The following is a 21,836-nucleotide window of genomic DNA, read 5'->3' as shown; positions in this document are numbered from 1 at the left end:
GAATCCACTATTTCATGAATATTCTTTCTGCATGCAGAATCTTGTTTTTTTTTTCCATCACCTCCTATCATCAAACATCAAAATGAATTCTCATATAAAAATGTTCTGTTCCTAAGATATAATACAAACCATGCCAATAATGTACCAACCATATTTTAATCATATCCTTGGAAAACTAGATGTTTTTGATAAAAATCAGTAAAAATCACTCCATATATAAATATGGTACCAAAATCTTTAGGAATTGCTTGCTGAATCCTATCCTCCCTTGGGATGAGCCTCCGTTATCTCAAGTGGTAGGAAAATAAGGAAAATATTTTCTTTTAAAACCCGATAGTTGTAACTGTCTCTTCTTAAGTCTTTGATGGGTTGTGGTTGTTCATTACACAGTTCAGATTCTGGAAGATTAACAGCACCAACTTCTTTTATAAAGAAGGTGAGTTTGTCTTGACCTTAAAAATCGTTTCCATGATTTGTGGTTTTCCAGGTATTGCCCTGAATCTCTATTTTGTCTCATTTCGCGGAACTCATCCACAGGTGCTTAGAGAAGGCTCCAGGTTCTTGGTCACTGGGCTGGGGTAGCCGTGTGTAGCACAGATCCTGGCCTGGGGGCGCACAGCGAGCTCTCGCCTTGCCAAGAGTCACCGTGACCCATTGATAACTTAAGAATGTATTTATGTCATTGCCCATCATATTTATTTTGTACAGTTATTATTTTATTCTGTTGCCAGCTATCTAATCCTTTTTTTTAAAACAGGATATATTGTTTTATTTTATTCCACTAATAAAATGCTGTGCAGCCTTTAAGATACCCAGAGTCCTAAAGGGACACTGGATGGCAACCAAGTGTTTGGGAATCTGTACCACCCCCCCTCGCCCTGTAGGAGGGGGCTGAGAAGAGGTCCAAGGACACCTCCAGTTGAGCCTGGAGAGCTTCCCCGCTCTCTGCCCAACCATCCCCCCGCCCCCCAACCCCCAGCTGCCGTGGAAACTCCCAGAGTCACAGAAGCAGTGATTTTTCCCTCGGCTGCTGGCGTTAAATTGAGACACCAGTGCGTTCCTGTAGGCCAGGGGTGGGTGGTGGCCCGAGGGAGGTTCCTGCCCCTGAGCCCTGTGCAGGGCAGGTCCAGCTGGACCGGAAGGCAGCTGCCCCTCTCCGGCCGCATTTTCACCAATCTGAGCGCCCCCAGGGGTCGGGGGTCAGGCTCCTGGGCCGCGGGCTGAGCTGGGGGTCACGGAGGGAGCACCTGGGTCAGCATGGTGGGCTGGCGAGGAGGGGAGTACAGCTCCTCATACGGGGGAGGAGAGAAGACCTCAATCCCCGGCGGGGTGGCTTCCAGCAGGTGGGCTGCGGGGCCGGATCTGGAACGGAGCAGAGCACATGCACCGTTAGCGCCCGCCGAGTCCGAAGCAGGGCCGCCGGCCTGGCCACGGGCCCCACCTACCTGTCGCGGCCCCCCGCGGTCGACGGGCCGCCTTGGTCGCCCACGAACACCGCGTTGTCCGCCGGGTAGATGGTGTAGTAGTGGGGAGGGCCAGGCGCAGGGCCGCAGGGGCTCCCTGGCTGCAGGAAGGTGGCGTTCACCCCAAGGGGCTCTTGGGAACCGTACGGAGGAGGGATGTACTGCACCACCGTGGCCCCGTGGAACGTGATGGGTTGGTTGATCCCCGTGAAAACAAACGACTGTCCTCCTGCCGTCTGCTCCGCGTCCGGGGCCCTTTCCTCACCTTCTCTGCACACCTGGCAGGACAGCATTTTGAACTTGCACACAGCGATCAGGATAAACGTGACCCCCACTGACAGCAGGATGGGCCCGAGGAGCTGGGTCCATTCAAAGTGGGAGACCCCCTGGTATTTGATCCAGCCCATGACGGTGAACGTGATCCCCACCAGCCCCAGGAAGATGCCTGAGAAGAGCAGGGTGGCCCCCGCCTTGTCGTCATCCGACACCTGGAGGTCGGCCGTGCTGGGCGTGTAGGGGGTCACGGAGAACACGTTGAGGGGCAAGTCTTCCACGTGGCCGCCGGCCTGCTCCATCGCCCGCCGCGACCACCGCGCTCCCTGGAGGGCCGGGGACTGGGAGCGCCCCTAAGAGCCGGGAGGGCTGCCCGGTTACTCATGGAAGGACTTTGGGCCCCCGGAGTTAACAGAGTGTGGCGGCAGAGGCTGAACCTTGAGTAGAAGAATAAAGGGCTGGGAAGCGGAGCCTGACGCTTCTCCTGCGGTGGCGCGGTGGCGCGGTGGCACGATGGGAGGTCTCCGCACTGGAATTCGCTGACAGGCTCTCCCATCCCCTTTGCTCGCTCACCCGGAGTCCGCGAGCCCATCCTCGTGTGCTCCCGCTGCGCTGGGCCCCGCTGGCATCCCCCCAAAACCAAGGCTGTGGAAATGGCAGGAGTGACCTCGGGGCCTCTGGCCGGGGGCCCTGGCTGTACCTGCCCCGTGTCAGATGCCCCACCACGTCCCTGACGGCTTAGCTCCACGGGAGTAAACAGACGCCTTTCTTGGCTGAGTGTGCATCCTTCCCGCCGGAGGGAGCCCGAGCCGTGAGGACGCACAACCTCCCATAACTCACTGAGCTCAAGGCGCTGTGGACTTCTCTCCCACCCACGTGCCTTTTGTTTTGAGCGTGTGGGGGCTGGTTAGAAACCTACCCACGCATCACACCACGGGCAAAGGTGCACAAGCAGCGGGTACGACCTGGCGTCCAGGGGTCACAGCCTCAGACCCTTCCTCCCTGGCGGCAGCACAGCCCCTGTGCCCCAGGTGAAGACAACAGCTACATCTTTAAACTGCTGTGTTTTGCAACCAAACCCAAGCCAATTTACAGAAGAAAGGTTGGTCCTCAACAATGTCCTCTGTCATCCATGACTATAGCAATGCAAAGCGGCCCCATGAACTTCTTCCTCTGCAAAATAGTGACTACAGCTCTCTGCCTTTCCTGGACAGGTCTTATTCAGATGGATGTCTCTCTTCCATGCTTAAATAGATTTTTTAAAGATTTTATTTATTTATTCATGAGAGACACACACACACAGAGAGAGAGAGAGAGAGCACGGCAGAGACCCAAGCAGAGGGAGGAGCAGGCTCCATGCAGAGCCCGACATGGGACTTGATCCTGGGTCTCCAGGATCACACCCTGGACCGAAGGTGGTGCTAAACTGTTGCGCCACTGGGGCTGCCCGGTGCTTAAATATTATATTAGCTCCCTTTCCCAATATTGAGCAGAAGGTCCAGGAAAACAGTTGCCCTCTTGCTCCAGGTAGGGCTTCCCAAACTTACTTGATGATAAAAATCACCAGGGCCACTTTTTCTAAAAGGCAAAATCTGAGTTCCTTACTCAGACCAACAGAACCCAAATCTCCAAAGGAAGTGTAAGTGCCCCAAGTGGCTTTCCTCATCGGGAATCTTTGTAAACCCTACTCCAACTTAACCCCAAATGCTCCTCGTTGACAAGGGGACTTTTTCCCACCGAAAATGCCTCCCTCCTGCTATGGGATAAGGCCTGTAATCTCCAACCTCATTTCCAGATGGGAAAGCAAGCAGGTGACCCCCTCAGGTGCCTTCCCAGGTGTGTCCCTGAGCAGCCAGGATGGAGTGGTGGTGCAATCGGAGTGGTCTGCCCCTTTTCCCACTGAGCTAGATCAAAGATCCAGGGAAGCCAGCTTTTCTCTTTAATCATAAAAATTCTGGTCAACTAGGCTGAAATTCTTTTCATGCTCTTAATCCCTGAGTTAACAGCTGAAACAGTGCCTGGCATTTAGAAAAAGCTAGGCTTTCAAAATTCTTCTTTTAAGTCACTCAGTTTGTGTTTCTCATTTATCTAGCTATATCCACCTGCAGTTAAGGGAACACTCAAAGAGCAGGGCAGAGAGGTCACTTTTGTGAAAATAGTCCATGAATGCAAAATCGAAATGACTCTCAGAGCAGAGAGGTCAGGGAATTTAGTTAAATTTCCAAAGTCACCTTGATTTAGCTTCTCACTCCAAAAGTTCAAACTCTGTCTATGCGGTAAATAGCAATTTTTTAAAAACCTAATGAACCAAATTCAACAGCATATTAAAAGAATCCTGTGCTATGACCAAGTGGGATTTATTCTTGGAATGCAAAGACGGTTCAACATTCAAGCGTCAATCAATGTAATACATCATATCAACAGAATGAAGCAGGGAGAAAAAAAGCCTTAGGTACTTATCTCAACTGACATCAGGAAAAAAAGTGCTAAGGATTATTATGTTTAGATTTATGTATTTATTTGAGAGAAAGTGCACACAAATTGGGGGAGGGGCAGAAGGAGAGTGTCCCAAGCAGAGCCCCCGCGGAGCACAGAGCCTGTCTCAAGGCTTCATCCTACCACCCATGAGATCACAACCTGAGCTGAAATCACAAATCAGATGCTCAACCAACTGAGCCACCCAGGTGCCTCAAAAGTGTGAAGGATTATTAAATACTTATTATGGACCAGGTATGATTATAGGTATTTAGTATTATTCCATCTTTTTAACAATCAGGTTATAGTCAGTCAAGCTCCAGGGCCCAGAGTCCCATGTAGGTATGATTACGGCAGCCTCATTACAGCGGGGGAAAGTGAAAAGTGAAAGCACTTAATAAACAGAGACAAGATGAAAGTGTTTAATGTGCAATAAGGGATAAAGGATTACCAGGATATCTTGACCCACAAGAATCTGTGCTCATGGCAAGCTGATCATAGTGTCTCTAGAAACAAAATGCATGAGCCTCCCACAAAAATGTTACTGGGTTTGTATAACAGGGATAACTTCAGATCCGAAGTCTAAAAACCTGACTTGTGTTATCACCACGGAGAGTCGGGGCCTCTTACCAGGCCTGCAGACCTAAGCTGCCCAGAGACCCAGAGCTCTGTGACTGGAGAGGAGACTGGGTTCCCTCCCCTTGAGAAAGAGCTCAGCAGCACTGCCCCACGGTATTCGTTGAGTCTTCCTCTGACTATTCCTTCGAGCGCCGACAGCCATCCGCCCATGCTTCTTGGGAATTGACGTACATCGACTCTGAACTGACGCTCCTTTCTGGGGACCCAAAATGCCACTGTGGTCCAAAAGTCAAAGTGGGGAGCTTATGATGGTCAGGTGACCCATGGAGTTTTGTTTTCTTTAAATGACAAAGGGGGCCAGTAGGTCTATGAGTCCACCATGTGTCTATTTGTCCAGTCCTTGAATGTAAAATATTTGGCAACTGGCAAATCCCCGATTGGCTCTCTACCCTGTGGAGTGAGGGCTGCTCTAGGAGGAAGGACCTAGTAGAAACCCCTCCTTACTAAGATGGAAATACAAAAGTAATGCCACTTTCCTAGAGGAATTGCAGAAATGAATGTCCCCCTCAAAGACACAGGGGTGAAAGACACAGAGGTGGTGACATCCCTGTTGAACTCAACTACGTGGCCTGTCAGGAAGGCAGGCAAGTCTTGAAGAATGATTGCGTATCAGTTTAATCCAAGGGTGACTCTCGGGGTTGTAGCTGGTGTTCCAGAGGTAGATCTCAGCTGGAGCAAATCATCATAGCCCCCGGCACCGGGAATGCAGTGATCATTCTGGCAAATGATGGGGTTTTTTTCTACACCAAATTATTAAGAACCAATTCTTTCTCTACTCTCTTCCAAATTTTTATCAGCATAAATGAACTGTCTCAAATGGTGTATAGTCTCTGTGATCAAGTAAGTCTCTTCCTTCAAGTTTTAAACTCCGTGCCACCAGGTACAATAAAAGCCTCCCAATTTCCCCTTGCAGTTGCTCTTCAAGAATGCTTAGCACTGAAACTTGAGAAATATTTGTTGACCAAGCCAACTTTGTGAGCCCTTTGTCTTTGAGGTGAGCGATCCAGGCACTCGTTTGGTCCAAAATTTGACCCTTTGTACTGTAGGATATTTTTATTAATGAATAAAAATAATAACGACTCATGGAGCAGTGGCTCTCCAAGCACAGGCTCTGGATCAGCAGCATCAGGAGCATCAGGCAACTTGTTAGAAACGCCAATTCTCGGCCCCTCCCCAAACCTAGAGAATCAGAAACTCTGCGACTGAGATCCAGCCCTTCGGATGAACCCGATGCCTGCTGAAGTTTAGGAGCCACCACAGTAAAGAAATACATTGAACTAAAAATGACAGTGCCGTGACCGTCTTAGAGGTGATGATTTCCAGTACGTTTAACCCAAAAACATATTTCAGGTTATGCTTCATGAAACAAGCCTCAGGCCCATAGTTTTTCTTAGTATCATCCTCTGGGCACCTAACAGGAAGTAGCTTTCAGCATTTATATAAAAAAATTCCTGTTAGGGCCAGACGGTGGAGGGGAGTACAGTGAGCCTGCGCTGCACAGACATCCAGGCCTGGAGGACGGAGCGACCTTGGCCCGTGAGCTCCGTGCCTACTGCTCAGCCGAGAGGCCTGTGATGCAACTTAGGTTTTTATTCATTATAAAATCAAAGGTGGCAGGACCTTGGAACCGCACTTTCTTACCGCGTTGGCGCCTTCCTAACAAGTCAAGGTCAGAAGTCGGTGTTCCCCTGCTCGGGGATGCGGGTGCAGAGCGGGAACAGCCCCATCCCCAAAGGCCCCACAGCGCATCGGGCTCAGCCTGGGAGGGCAGCGGCAGGAGGGGCAGGGCCCGGCGGTGGCGGCAAGGGAACAGTGCCCGAGGGAAGCTTAGAGGTTGGTGGCCACGGCCGGAGGGGAGGCTGGCAGCCTGCGATGGGGGGGGGGGGGGCTGGCGCGGAGACCGGCGCAGCCCACTGCCACCGGGGCCTTGCTGGCCACGCCTCTATCCAAGGGCCATCAAAGGGACTGGCGGGTCAGGCTGTTGGTGTGGACATGTATTAATAATGATGATTCCGCTCCGAGGCCAAAGAGCTGGCTGGTAGGCTTCCGCGGTTATTAATTGTTCATTTGAAATCTGTTGGGAGTAGGTATGTTCAATGTGCCTCTTCCTACAAAATTTACTTCTGTTTAAGAAAATGCAGGCTCAGTGGTTGAGCACCTGCCTTCGGTCCAGGGCATGACCCCGAGGTCCCCGGATCGAGTCCCGCGTTGGGCTCCCTGCATGGAGCCTGCTTCTCCCTCTGCCTGGGTCTCTGCCTCTCTCTGTATCTCTCCTGAATAAATAAATTAAATAAATAAAATCTTAAAAAAAAAAAAAAAGGAAAGAAAATGCAGAGGCAGGACCCTGGGGGTGGGGGTGGTGATCTGAGTGAGCTCAGTGGCTGCCTAAGCTGCGGCTTGGGACGTTGGGGCAGGCGGCACTGGCCACCTGGGCATGTCCTTGCAGCCAACCCCGCAACGGGAGCTGCTGGCTCTGCCGTCGCTTACGGCACACACGGGGCCAGAGGAGGCCGACACACGGTGACCTCCCTTAAGATGCAGTTCGAACGACAAATGAAAACTCGTCAACCGAAAGGCCCAACTAAGGCTACTGAACAGGCTGTTCAGCAGGTTGGTCACTGGGGGAATCGAGCCAGACCTGGGGCCTGCATGAGCCTTGGGTGAGAGCACGCTCTTCCGTTTGGCTGACCCCTTCCACCCGCACCTCGTCCAGACTTAGAGAACAGAGCACCCGCCTTCCCAAGCAGCCGGGACACGGACCTTGCGGGAAATTTCAGGCAGTGTTTTATTTGCTGGTTCAATTGTAATTTATTTTTAATTTTTTTAAAGGATTTTGTTTTTTTTTCATTCATGAGAGACACACACAGAGAGAGAGGCAGAGGGAGAAGCAGGCTCCATGCGGGGAGCCCGAAGCGGGACTCGATCCCAGGACCCTGGGGTCACGCCCTGGGCCGAAGGCAGACACTCAACCAGGCGTCCCTGATTATGGTTTATAATTATGATGGGCTTTGCTTTTTCCTAACACTTTGCATATATACTTCCAGATTTCCTCCCCTTACAACAAGCTCACACATTGTGTGGGAATGGAATCACATTAACCTTTGTTAGTCTTTAAACTTGCTTTTTTTGCCTCTTGTCCCATGAGGCATCCTTCCCATATCCATACCATTTATTTTTAATATTCCGACAAAAATGACTGCTTGGGGCAATTATAGATGGGAGTTTCTCAAACACGATATATCAAGAGAGCAAGTAGAGATCAAGGATCAAGCTCATTTTTTGCCACAATAATAAAATCCATAATCTGAATAAGAATCCAGGTGAACAAGTTTTTGGACTTTGCTGAGAGGCCCTGTTGTGGCAGGAGTGTCAGAAAACAGACACCTCTAAGTTGACTGGTGAAGGGGCGCCTGGGGGCTCAGTCAGTTAAGGGTCTGGCTCTTGATTTCAGCTCAGGTCGTGACCTCGGGGTGGTGAGATCAAGCCCCGTGTTGGGCTCTGTGCTCACTGACTCTACTTGAGACTCTCCCTCTCCCTCTGCCCCCTCCCCACTTGCACCCTCTCTCTGTCTCTGTCTCTCTCAAATAAGATCTCTCAATTGATTGGTCCAACTTCTTATTTTGGAGGAGGACAATTTGGCAATATCTATTAAATTTAAAATGCACATACAATGCAAGCAGAAGAGACACAAATATCTCCTAGGGATGTAGCCTCTACATAGACTTTACACCAGAGTGTCCGCAGCCTAGACAATGAATCATTGTCCGTAGTAACACATACACACAAACCCTTAAGTGTCCCTGAGCCTTGGACTGGATAAGTAGGTCATGGTGATGACAATGGGTGTCTGTCACCATTGAAGAGCGAGCAGGTCTATAGGGACAGGTACGGGGTGATCTCTAAGGCATGCTGTTGGCTGAACACAGCGTTATTTCCATCTATCATTTGCAAAGGGAGAGGGGTCTGTACGCTTGTCACTGGAGCTATGTGTGCGCTTGGATGCACAACAAACAGGGGGAAAAAGCGGCAGAGGGTTCCAGTTATCCTTTGCCAGATAACAAAACACCCCCAAATTTTGTGGCTTAAAACATAATCCTGTTGCTTGATTGAGTTCTGCGGGGCAACCTGCCAGGGATGCAGCCTGTAAGCCCTGGATTTACGGGCCGAGTCGGCCGACGAGCCGCTTCACTCCCACGGCCCAGGGAGGTGTGTTGGCTGTTGCTAGGAGCTCAGTGAGGGGTGTTCACCCGAGCTCCGACCTGTGCTCTTCCCTCATGGCCCCACCCCGCGTGGCCCTGGCTTTCAGGAGGGGTGCCCTGAGAGTAAGCACTCCCTGGGTGTCAGGTGGAAGCTGCAAGGAGCTCACGACCTAGCTCCGAAAGTCCCAGATTATCACTTTTCTGTCATTGTATTGCTCGAGCGGACTCCTAAGCCAACCCAGACACAGAGGAATGGAATTAGGTTCTCCCTCCGTACAGGACAGAGCTCAAGGCCCCGGCATCCAGGAGTGCGTGGGACAGAGGGTCCTGCCTTCCTGCGCGAGTACAACCTTCCAGACACTGACTTTTTCACCGTGTCGTCTGTGATCCTGCTCGAACTTGGGTCCACATGGGCCTCCAGGCACGTTTCAAGATTTTAGATGAACCCCATGTGTCTCCTCGTTCACTTATATTGGGTGGTAACCTCATCCTTCTTTCCAGGCAAGCTCTCCGGGGGACTCACGGGGCGCACTGTCACCATTATCAATAATATCAAGCCCCCGTGGCCCAGTGGCTTAGCGCTGCCTGCAGCCCAGGGCCTGATCCTGGAGCCCCGGGATCGAGTCCCACATCGGGCTCCCTGCATGGAGCCTGCTTCTCCCTCTGCCTGGGTCTCTGCCTCTCTCTCTAGCTCTGTGTCTCTCATGAATAAATAAAATAAAATCTTAAAAAAAATAATAATATCAAGTCCTGAACTTCCCTGGAGTTTCTTGCATATTTTCACTGTTCGTCAGATGTGCCCATCACGCTTCCTGTTTTTAACCACCAACCCACAGTCTCAGTTAAAAATTATCACTTTGGAAGGATTATAGCTCAAAGAAATCAATGAAAAGTGACACAGAAAACCACAAAAACTAGCTTTCAGAGGTTATCAAAGAACTCTGGTGGGAAGTGAAACCAAGCATGGTCATGCATTTGTTAGCAAAACATTAGATTGAACACACTGTGGGTGGGAAGGAAATTGCTTTGTGGGAGCCTGTGTGTGTGCACACGCGCGTGCATGATGTCAAGTGCCTGGAAGCTCACCCCTGAGAGATGGATCTGCACCTAAGTCAGTGTCCGGTGTCTACGAGGCCGTGGACGGTGAATAGTGGGGGGATCTCAATCTTGAGAATTGTCCACGGCTAACGTGTTTTACTTACTTGAACTTCTCTCTGGCAGCAGGTGGCCACGTTGCTCTTTTACAGAACGAAGCCTCGGTGCTCGGCGGCTGCTGGGTTGCGGTCACGCAGAAAAGGGCGTCAGTGGGTCCGGAGAACGCCAAGAGGGGGTGCGGGGGCCAGGCGGGGACCCTGCGCCCCCCCATCCCCTGCCTGACCATCACGCCCCGCCGCAGGGAAGTGTGTTATCCGGCCAAGCAGCCGTGCGGGGCCCGTTTTCCTCAACTGTCATGTAACCGCTCTTCGGCAGAGGGCACGCGGTGGCAGGGGGACCTCCCGGGGGCTGAGCTGCGCGGGCGTGGAAGGGCGGGAACGTGGGTGGCCCGACACCGACACGGACACCGACACCGAGAGGCAGCGAGGCAGCCCCGGGGGCGGCTCGCTGCGAGGACCTGGGGGGCAGGTGTGCATCGGCCGGGCGCCTCCCAGACTCACGCAGCATCCGTGTACGCGTGAACCGCAGTGCGAGGGCGTGCGCCTTGAAGGACCCAGGGAGTGACTGACACCCAGAGGGTCTCTGTTTTAGGGCAGCTGTGCCATATAACAGCAGGTGCCGCGCAGATCCTCAGGGTCAGGGCACAGGGCCAGGACTCCCGGCGGGAGGGGCGCCCCAGAACAAGGGACTCCGGTAAGCATGCCCCCAGGGATGCCAGCTGAGCTTCGTTGGCATCGCTAAGCACGTTTACATGACAAGGGCAGCGGGTCGCGGTCCTCAGTGCGGCCGACGCAGCCCCGCAGCTGCAGGGTGCTCACGGTGCCACCGCCAGACAGCCTCAGCCGAGACCTTGTCAGAAGTGCAGATCTGCCCCCCTACCCCGACCCACCGCGGTTGTGGTCCTGAGATCTGTGTTCTAACCCGGTGATTCTGATGCTACTCAATGGAGGATTATTTCCCTAAGTCAAGTCCCCCGTTTCCTTTTTCTTTCTTTGCATTTCTCTGTGTGCGTGTGCGTGTTGGGGGGTAAGTCAGGCCATCTCTGGGTTGCCTGTCACTTCTAATAACCTATGATTCTGAGACTGTTCTTAAAATGACGACCGTGTATCAACCAGAAGGCCCGCATGTGCATCATCGTGCGCGTGTGCTCGTGAACCAGCCCACCCACGCACAGCGCAACCGGAGGCTCCTCTGCATCCAAAGCCTGGCGCCACTAATGACTCGCTGTGTCGCTGGGTCAGCTGCTTAGACTGAAGCTGAGTGTCCTCGTTTATAAAAGGTAGTAGCCTGGCCGGTCCGAGGGTCAGGTGAGATGACTACGCAGGAGCACGTGGCCTAGGAGGCTCGGTGACCGTCAGCAGTGATGATCTTATTTTGCTACATCTTTTTTTTTTTAAAGATTTTATTTATTTATTCATGAGAGACACAGAGAGAGGCAGAGACACAGGCAGAGGGAGAAGCAGGCTCCATGCAGGGAGCCCGATGTGGGACTCGATCCCAGGACCCCGGGGTCACGACCTAGGATGAAGGCAGACACTGCACCGCTGAGCCACCCGGGTGCCCATTGCTACATTTCTTGAAGCTCCCCCTCGGGTACTCAGGGAGCTGGTCCCTAGTAGGGTTGGGCGCCCAGGCTCTCCGTGTCAGGAGACCCCGAAACCGTAGCCTGGGGACTAAGGCTCAGCTGCTCCCAGGCCTGAGGGCCGACCTTCCTGCTTGTTAGGCTCAGTGCGCCTCTTGCGGCGGCGAAGGCGTCACAGAGGTAGAGCGTGGACGTTGTCCTGCCAGGGCGTCAGCCTCTCCGGAAGCTTGAAAAATGCGAAAGAGAAAATTAGGCACCAGCAGAGACACAGCTGAGATGGGGAGACTGACGGCGGCTGGAGACCGCAGGCCTCTGTCGTCATGTGTGTCTGTTTACATCTTTGTCCGTTTCCGTTGTGTACATTTTCTTGTGGCTTTTGTTCGTTTTTTGCATCATCAAAGGAGCAGAAATGGTTGAGGCCTGGAATAGAGTCGGAGGCGCCTCTGTGCAAAGCTTAGGTGAGGGGGTCCCGCGGGGGCACGTGAGGCACCTGTGCTGCCCTTGTCCCCGGACTTCACAGAGAGGCCTGCCCCGAGCCGCACCCGGGAGGGGACAGGCCCTCCAGCTGGGTCTGCCTCCTGGGGCAGGGGGAGGGGGGCTGACCTGGGGGCAGGCACAGGCCATCCAGGGCCACTGCGGAGGAGGAGCAATGTGGGTCCCGCGGCTGCCCCCTGCCCCCACCCTGCCGTCGACACAGCGGCCCAGCTGGTGGCCCGGGAAGGGGGCTGAGCTCAGGTCGGTGGCCCGTCCGAGGCCGGTCTCTGGCCGGGCACGCGGGCACTGCCGTGGGGCCTGAAGTCTGGAGGAGGGGAGCCCCCAGGCTGCATACCTGCCGGGCTACGGGGCCCAGGGCCCAGGGTGCTCCGACACTGCGTTGACTCCCCGCAGTCCCCTCCTGCCGACCCAGACCCCACAGTTTGGGGGGCATTAAAGGTACATGCTCCTCCTCCCTGTTGCTCCAGAAAGCCCATCAATAACTGGCCTCCACTTGGCTGGAACGCGGGCCAACGGGACGTCCTGCAATACTGTGCTTCTGGTGGCACCGCGGAGGGACCGTGCAGACCGACACCCGACATCCTGAGGGTACTGGGAAGTGGGGCTCAGAGTCAAAAAGTGCTGGGAGTAAAATAAAGCCTGTCGTGCAATACAACGCATGCAAATTGAAAATCCATACATGAGGGGCCCCAGGGGGGCTCAGCGGTCGAGCGTCTGCCTTTAGCCCAGGGCGTGACCCCGGGGTCCCCGGATCGAGTCCCACGTCGGGCTCCCCGCATGGATCCTGCTTCTCCCTCTGCCTGGGTCTCTGCCTCTCTGTGTGACTCTCATGAATAAATAAATAAAATCTTAAAAATAAATAAATAAATAAATAAATAAGCAAATACTACATCTTAATTAACAGTAAATGTATTTCACATTGATGTGGTTGCCTATTGGGAGAAAAGAGATTAGTGCTGAGAATGGGGAAAGCAAGGGTGGGGGTGCAGGGCAGGGGGAGGGTTGGGAGGGGGAAGAGTGGAAACCTCATAAGGGTGAGGAGAGCAAGCGGTCAAGGAGTGTGAGGCGCTGTCCCGCAGAATGAAGTTCCAAAACAAAAGGTAAAGAGGGAGCCAGCTCCATCTAGTCCTTTCACTTCAGGGTCGGGGAAGCCAAGGCTCAGAGCGATTACTCGATTACTCGTTTGGCCCCGAGGTCTCACCGGTCAGTGGTGGGAACCAGGTATGTCGCGTGTCCCCCCCACCCCCCACCGTATCTGCTGCAGCCTGACTCCTGCCTTTCTCACCACTGATCCCGCTGGTTGTAGTTGTAACTGGAGACGTTGATCACCGCTGGCCCGGCTCACAGCCTCGTAGAGATGCAGCTGCCCTGCTGGCCCCCAGCGCCCCCAGCACGCCCCCAGGTGGGCATCCGACTGGGGCAGCCTCCCCACGGAGGGGCCCCCGGGAGGCCAGAGCAAGTGGGTCGCTGCGGCAGGAAGGGACCCCCAGCCCGTGTGCTCAGGCTCACAGAATAGGCCATCATGTTCTCAGAGACGGGGAGGCTAAGATTGGGGTGCCCTGTATGGAAGGAGGGCAAGGAGACCTCGAGAGCTGCCCGGTTGATCCCGTGCGGACAAAATTTACAAGTCGACGCCATGAGCAAGGAGAGGACACGGTTATACTTCAGGAAGGCTGACTTTCAGTAGCTTCTGCCTTAAAAACCACCGTGGCCAATTGCAGATCCTCGTGGAGACTCTTTCCAGATGCTTCTGTTTGCTGTTGCTGCCGCTTCTGCTCCCCGTGCCAAGGAAAGGGCTGCGGCACACGCTTCTCTGCATTCCAGCTAGTTCTCCCCAAGTCGTGCGCTTTATCTTCCAAATCAAAAAGAAATGAGCAGACCCCGGCGTAGTTAGACATTCCCAAGTGGGGGAGCCCCAGAGCGACCCTGGTGACTCCCACCTCTCACCTCCTGGAGCCCATGAAGCTCTTGGTCAGCCAAGGCCGGGGTAGATGGTCTCTCCCAGGGGAGCTGGGACAGCCTGTTCCTACATTTCGCTCAGACGCCACGCAGCTATCGTGACTGTTGCTGCTAGAGGCTCGCAGCCGACCCCAGCCCGGCCCCGCACGCCCCCAGGGGGAGCCTCCACCCCCGGAAGGAGACCCTCCAGCCAAGGCCATGAGGGCGCAGGGCTACAGCAGGTCAGCCTCCTGGCTCCGCAGAGACCTCTCCAGGGGCACAATTCCTGTTCCAGCCCTGGTGGCATCGCCGCTGTCTCCAGCTGAGGCCGCATCCTTGCTCGGCAGAGCGCGGGGGGCCAACAGGCACTGCTGTTAGTCGGTCCTAAAGCGGCGGCCGGGCTGCCCTGCATCCAGGGACGCTCTCCTGCTCCCCCTCCGCTCCGGGGCTAGGATCCTGCCCACCCCCAATGGTCCGTCTGCCCTCCCTCGCCTCTCCGCTCTGGTCTCCAGACGCTGGCGCCCTCTCCTCCTGCCCAACAGCCGTCATGCGACTGCATCCAAGCTCTTGAAATTTTGCTAGCGCCCACGCCCCTGTTGTCCTGTGCAACCCCTCACCCCACTCGGGGAGACCCCCTGGCTCTGAACCCCAGCTGACAGAGCGGCCTGATCCAGCGCCCCGTCCACAGCCTGCAACTTCAGTGGGGGGCCTGTGAAACATGCACACCCGAGGGGCACCTGCCCACCTGGGAAGGCACGCCCCCCCACCACGCTCTGCTCTCTGGGTCCCTGGCCCTCCCCTACTTGTGAAACACCTGCTGCCCCAAGGAAGTGCTTCCTCATTTCCGACCCCCGCCCACCCGTCCCCAGGGCCCCGGGCAGTGTCTCGGGGTCTCCATGAGCCCAAGTTCTCGTGCACAGCTGCAACCTTGTGCAAGGTGCGTGTCGCCTCCTAGAAGGTGTCCTGCAACCCTGGTTCTCCCCGTTGAGCAAACAGGGGCACCTGGGCCTCGTTCCCGCCCATGCGTTGGCTCGAGGCTTTGGGGTTCAGGCAGGACGGGCCAGGGAGCACAGTGCCGGGGGGCGGGGGGCTGGTTTGCCGTTCACCTCCCTCCTACCGGGGCCCGGTGCTCCCGGCACAGGTTTTGAGGCCCTCCCTGCACCTGCGAGCAGCCAAGGAAGCCAGGAGGCCAGCAGAGCGGCACCTGGGGCTTCTTCACGTGCGTTGTTGCTGGGATTCTGTTTAAAAACAAGCGCACAGCAGAATTCAGGGGAAATCGCGACTCTAGTCCTATAGTCACGAGTGTCTTGGTCTAAGAAAAACCTGTAGATGTGAGAGTAAGCCTCCACATTAGCCCTTCTTCCCCCAATTACGGTCGTTGTTATTGTTGTTGTTGTTGTTATTGTCATTATTATTATTATTATTATTATTATGAGGTGTCGGGAAATGTCGCAAAGTCAGGCAAGTTGAAAGAACATTGAAAATCTATATACCCTCCAAATTCTTCAATAATTTTTAAGCCCTGCCAGCTGTCCCATCTCTGTATTTGTGTGCGTGTGTCCCTCAACGAGCCTGTGTATCGCTCGGTGCTCGCCGTGGTCGGGGTCGCCACCATCTGTCACCACACAGCCCCATTACGATGTTACCGGCTCGGTTCCCTATGCGTACCTGTCATCTCCGCGACCTATTTATAACTGGAATTGTACCTCTTGGTCCCCCCTTCACCTACCCCAGCTGCTAGGGACCACCGGGTTGTTCTCTGCGTCCTCTGCCCCCTTTTCTTTGTTTGCTTTTGTTTTATTTTATTCTGTTGGGTCCACATGTAAGTGAAATCCTGCGGTATTTGCATTTGTCTGAGTGTTTCACTTAGCAGGATGCCCTCTAGGTCCGTCCGTGCTCAAATGGCAAGAGTTGTTCCTTTACGTGACTGAGCCGTATTCCCTTGTGTATTTGCTACATCGTCTTCATGCGTTCGTGTGTCGATGGACATTGAACTTCCTCCCTATCTTGGCCGTTGTAAATAGTGCTGTGATAGGCATCGGGGTGTGTAGGTCTTTTCAAATTAGTGTTTTCGTTTTTCTTTGGGCAAATACCCAGTAGTAGAATTTACTGGATCCTACGGTAGTTCTATTTTTAATTTTTTGAGGAACCTCTATAGAGTTTTCCAGAGTGGTGGCATCAGTTGCCAACAGCAGTGCATGAGAATCCCTTTCTCGCCAACCAACGCTTGACATTTTTCTTTCTGATACTATTCTGACTGGTTGAGGTGATATGTCATGTGGTTTTGCTTTGCATTCCCGTCATGATGAGCAACATTGAGCACCTCTTCGTGTTGTCTGTTGGCCGTCTGCAGGCCGTCTTTGGAAAGATGTTGAAATCCTCTGCCTATTTCTTAATTGGATTGTTTGGGGTTTTTTTGGTCTTGAGTTGTGTACGTTCTTCACTTATTTTGGATGTTGATGCCTGACCAGATACAGCATTTGCAAGTATCTTCTTCCATTCGGTAGGTAGATCGCCTCTTCACTTTGTTGATGGTTTCCTTCCCTGTGCAGATGTGTTTTATTTTGGTGCAGTCTTAATAGCTCGCTTTTGTTTCCCCTGCCTGAGGACACACGTCCTATAATATATTGCCCCGGGGGATATCCAAGAGATTAGTACCTGGGTTTCCCTTTAGGGGTTTTATGGTTTCAGGCCTTACATTTGAGTCTTGAATGCATTTAGAGATTATTTTTGTGCACGATGTAAGAAAGTGGTACATATTTTTATTCTTTTTGAACCCCTGGAAAATAAGTTGTAGACATCCTGATATTTCAATCCTAAACACTTCAGCATACATCTGAGAGTAAGGACCTGCTTCTCTCCAACCACAAAAGCATTAGCACCCCTAAGAAGACGAACAATCATTCTGCAATATGATATAAGAGCCAGGCCCTATTCAAACTTTCTCAATCAATCTAAGAATCTCTTATAACTTTGTTTTCACCAAATCAAGATTCAGCTGAGAGTCACGCATTATGTTTTGTTATTATTTCTTTAGGGTCTATTTATTTTATTTGTTTAAGATTTTATTTATGTATTTGAGAGAGGGAGACAGCAAGAAAGCACAAGCAGGGGGAGAGGCAGAGGGAGAAGCAGGGAGCGCACCATGTGGGATTCCATCCCAGGACCCCGGGATTATCACCTGAGCCGAAGGCAGATGCCTAACCGACTGAGCCACCCGGGTGCCCCTCTTTTGAGCCTATTTAAAAATTTTTGTTTACTGATGTAAAATTAACATAATTTTAATGCATCCATTTAAAGTGTACAGTTTGGGTTTTGAAATATATATATAGGGAATCTCTGGGTGGCTCAGCAGTTGGGCATCTGCCTTTGGCCCAGAGCATGATCCTGGAGACCCGGGATCAAGTCCCACATCAGGCTCCCTGCATGGAGCCTGCTTCTCCCTCTGCCTGTGTCTCTCTGCCTCTCTCTATCTCCTCTGTGTCTTTCATGAATAAATAAAATCTTTAAAAAATGAAATATTATACCTTTACAGCAACCACTCCCATCAAAATATAGAAAGCGTTCCCTCGGGCCACTTTTGCAACCAATCACCCATTCACCACCCCCTTCCCCAGGCAACCACTGATCCTGATTTTTATCACCATAGACAGCTCTACCTGGGCAAGAAATTCAGAAATCCAGTAATATAGCTTATATTCTTCGGTGTCTGGTTTCCTTTGCTCAGCATAATATTTTTGAGATTCATCCATGTTGTTGTGTATACAAGCAGCTTGTTCCTTTGTGTCGCAGAGTAACATGCCGTTGTAGGAATGCACCAGTGTGTTTATCCATTCACTCATTGGTGAACATCTGGATTATTTTCCATCTTAAGCTATTATGATTAAAGCTATTATGAAAATTCATGTACAAGTCATTGTGTAGACATATGTTTTCATTTCTCTTTGGTGAAAATCTAGAATTAGCATTGGTGGATCATATAGTTAGTGTATGTTTAACTTTGTAAGAAGCCGCCAGATGGTTTCCCAAAGTGTTTTTAGGACATGTCACCCTCTTACCAGGAATATTTGAGAGTTCTAGTTTCTCCACAGCCTCACCAATGCTTAATATTTAAAAATCGTGGGGATCCCTGGGTGGCTCAGCGGTTTGGTGCCTGCCTTTGGCCCAGGGCACGATCCTGGAGTCCCAGGATCGAGTCCCGCGTCGGGCTCCCAGCATGGGGCCTGCTTCTCCCTCTGCCTGTGTCTCTGCCTGTCTCTCTCCCTTTCTCTATCATAAATAAATAAATAAATAAATAAATAAATAAATAAATAAAATCTTTTTAAAAAATAAATAAATAAAAATAAAAATCGTTTTGCTTCTTGCCATTTTACTGGGTGTGTAGTGGTATCTCAGTGTGGTTTTAATTTGTATGTCCCAAATAACCAGAGAAGTTATACGTCCTTGCACGTGTTCATTGCCGACTTACATGCAGGTGGCCCTTGAACAACATGGATTTGAATTGTGCAGGTCCACTTATATGCGGATTTTTTTACAGCACGGTAAAGATATTTTCCCTTCCTTATAATTTTCCTAACATTTTCCTTTCTCTAGATTACTGTATTATAAGAATACATACTACATATAATATACAAAATATGTGTGAATGGACTGCTTATGTTATTGGTTAAGGCTTCTAGTCAACAGTAAACTGTTAGTAGTTTAAATTGTGGGGGAGTCAAAAGTTATACACAGATTTTTGACTGCACTGGGGATTGGGAGCCCAGCCCATCCCGTTCAAAGATCAAATATATGGCAGCCCCGGGTGGCTCAGCGGTTTAGCGCCGCCTTCAACCCAGGGCGTGATCCTGGAGACCCGGGATCAAGTCCCGCGTCAGGCTCCCTGCATGGAGCCTGCTTCTCCCTCTACCTGTGTCCCTGCCTCTCTCTCTCTCCTCTCTGTGTTTCTCATGAATAAATAAATAAATAATCTAAAAAAAAATAAACAAGGATCAACTATATATTCTTTTCGTGATCTGTCTCTTCAAATATTTGCCCTTTTAAAACTTGGGTTATTATTTGTTGTTGACTTGCACCTATGAATCTTTTTGCCAGATTTATGCATTATAATTCCCTCCAGTGACTTGACTTCTCACTTTCTTAGCAGTATCTTTTGAGGAGAAATTTTTAATTCCAATAAAATCCAATTTATCAATATTTTCTTTCAAGATTGGTGTTTTTTTGTACCCTAAGAAATCTTTGCCTACCCTAAGATAGATTTTCTTTTATGTTTTTTTTAGAAGTGTTGTAGTTTTAGCTTTTATATCTAGATCCCTAGTCCGTTTACAGTTCATTTTTATATATAGTGTCAAATGGGAGTTAAGGTTTTTTTCATACATATATCCAGTTGTTGTAGCATCATTTGTTGAAAACTGTTTGCCTCCCATTGGATTACCTTAAAAAAATAGACCATAGATAGATACGTGGGTCTACTTCTGGACTCTATTCTATCTAGTCCATGGTGTATCCTCTGCTAAGATCACAAAGATTACCAAGATATCATAGTAGCTCTTGAAATCAGTGTGTAAGTCCTCCACATTGGTTCTTCTTTTCCAGAATTCTTTTGAGTCTTCTGGTCCTTCACATTTTCACGTGAATTTTGTAATAAGCTTCCCAATTTTTATTTTTTTAAATGCCTGTTGAGATTGGGATTGGGACTGCTTTGAATCAATAAATCCACGGGGAAAACTGCCATTTTGACAATATTGATTCTTTCAATGCATGAACATGGAAAATATGTCCATTCACTTGGAGCATGTTTAATTTCAACAGTTTTATCATTTTCACATATACACAGATACCTATATATACACTTATCTGAAACATTAATCTTTTGACCTTGTAAATAATATTTCATCTCATAATTGTGCTAAAAAAACAAATAATAAAATAATTGTTTGTGCTGAAATATGGGACATATAAGTGATCACTGTATGTTGACCTTGTGTCCTCCATCCTTACTAGGTCTCCCTTTTGGGTGTCACTAGCTCTTCTGTGGAATCCTGAGGATTTTCTTTTTTTTTTTTTTTTCCTGAGGATTTTCTATGTTTGCAACCATGATTTAGTTCTTCCTTTCCAATGCATGCGCCCTTTTCCCCCTGACTCTTGGCAATGGTTAGGACCACTGCAGAACGTTGGCTAGAAACGGTGACAGAGAACTCCCTGCCTTGAGTCTGAGCTTGTGTGTGTGTCGGGGGGCGGGGGGGAATATTCAGGCATTTACCAAAAAGTATGATGTAGAAAAGGATTCAGAAAAAAGCATTTTACAAATCTCAAAATCCATTCATGAGTGAAGGTCTTGATAAACTTGGTCTAAAAAGTCAAAGGCATTTATCCTTGTTTCAAAGATTGTTGAGTTTTGAGTGAGTTTGTATGTGGATCAACCTGAATCTTTGAAGACCTACTTTTAAGCGTTGTTGAGACAGGTCTAGAGTTAACGCGGTCACCCTAATCCTGAAGTGTCGCCTTTCGGTAGTCGTCTCAAAGCCCATGGAATTCAAGGGTCTTTGCTATGACATCACTTACGATATTAAAAGACCAGAAACAACGTAAATGTGCAGAATTAGAAGAATAGTTGAAGAAACTAGGGAGTATTCGCACAATGGGGTACTACATAGCGATACCGCCAAATTAGGCAGATCTCCGTCCCCAGGGTCGTTATGGAGAAGGATCATTAGGTGAGAAAAGCAAAGGGCAGGGCAGCGTGTATTTGCATGTGTGCGTGCATGTACATGCGCCCATAAGGTACTATATCCTATCCTCTATACTGCACCCACATTGCAACGTATGTTACTTTTCATACATAAGACATTATGCATTATATATAAGTATTGTGAAATATATGCATATCGAAAAAGAGCATGTGCATCAAAACAGAAACTAATAAAAGGCATGATGAGTTGGAGGGGTAGGTGGGACGGAGGAGACGAGTCACGGATGGAACCAGGGTCTCTCCATGTCCACCTTTTAATATAGTATATGTTTTATGTGTTCAGAAATAAAATTAAATTGGGGTGCCTGGGTGGCTCAGCTGGTTGGGCATCCTACTCTTGATCTTGGTTCAGGTCATGGTAAATATTAAAAAAAAATAAATTAAATCCAGAAGCAAAATTAATTTTAATATTAAATATAAATGGGGATAAATGACCCCAATCGTGTATCAGATTAGCAACAGGAAGAAAAATAATTGTTTCAGTGACCTCTGATGCATGACCCTAAGTTTACGTTTGGGCTTAATGAAATACACATTTTTTAAGGATTTAAAAGGCTCCAAAAACTCTTTTACTTCGTTCCGTCATTTTGATAGCGGTAGTAGAACTGAAGTGCAGTTGGAAGGAAGAAGGAGCCCCAGCCAGCAACCTGCTGCGGGAGGAGCGGCCACCTCTCGGCGCTGGAGCGTGGTCCTAGGTCCTTTCCGGGGCTGAAGGGGGCACCCCAGAAACAGGCCAGGGGGACGGAGTGGGGGGCTGCCCCAGGCACGTGTGAGGGCACACCGGCCCCTTCCCAGGACACAGACCTTGGGGCGGGGGGGTGGTGATGTTGGGCTCTGCCGAGGGCACCCAGGGCTGCGATAACTTG

At 50.6% G+C, this 21,836-nt stretch overlaps 1 protein-coding gene across 2 annotated transcripts; it reads right to left on the bottom strand.

Annotated features, from left to right (window-relative positions):
• Nucleotides 1–137: 137 nt before the first annotated feature.
• TMEM174 (transmembrane protein 174) lies at nt 138–2,383 on the bottom strand. Of its 2 annotated transcripts, XM_038530825.1 has the most exons (3): nt 1,952–2,383; nt 1,446–1,741; nt 138–1,362 (listed from the first exon to the last, which is right to left on the bottom strand). In XM_038530825.1, the coding sequence occupies exons 1-3, from the start codon at nt 2,036–2,038 to the stop codon at nt 1,233–1,235; spliced, it is 513 nt and encodes a 170-aa protein (XP_038386753.1). In that variant the 5' UTR covers nt 2,039–2,383; the 3' UTR covers nt 138–1,232. The 2 variants fall into 2 exon arrangements, with proteins under 2 accessions (XP_038386753.1, XP_038386752.1); XM_038530824.1 differs by having other exon boundaries at nt 1,446–2,209.
• Between the last annotated feature and the right edge of the window lie 19,453 nt (nt 2,384–21,836).

This window comes from Canis lupus, chromosome 2 (genome assembly GCF_011100685.1).
Source record: "Canis lupus familiaris isolate Mischka breed German Shepherd chromosome 2, alternate assembly UU_Cfam_GSD_1.0, whole genome shotgun sequence".
In the NCBI taxonomy this organism is placed as follows: Eukaryota; Metazoa; Chordata; class Mammalia; order Carnivora; family Canidae; genus Canis; species Canis lupus.
The sequence above is the reverse complement of the archived record's forward strand: the minus strand, read 5'-3'. Positions and strand labels throughout refer to the sequence as shown.

Bases quoted from the DNA above. Each gene is read 5' to 3' on its own strand.
- TMEM174 (XM_038530824.1), bottom strand. From the start codon at position 2,038: ATGGAGCAGGCCGGCGGCCACGTGGAAGACTTGCCCCTCAACGTGTTC. The intron at 1,363-1,445 runs GTAGGTGGGGCC...GCTCCGTTCCAG, and splicing joins ACCGCGGGGGGCCGCGACAG to ATCCGGCCCCGCAGCCCACC.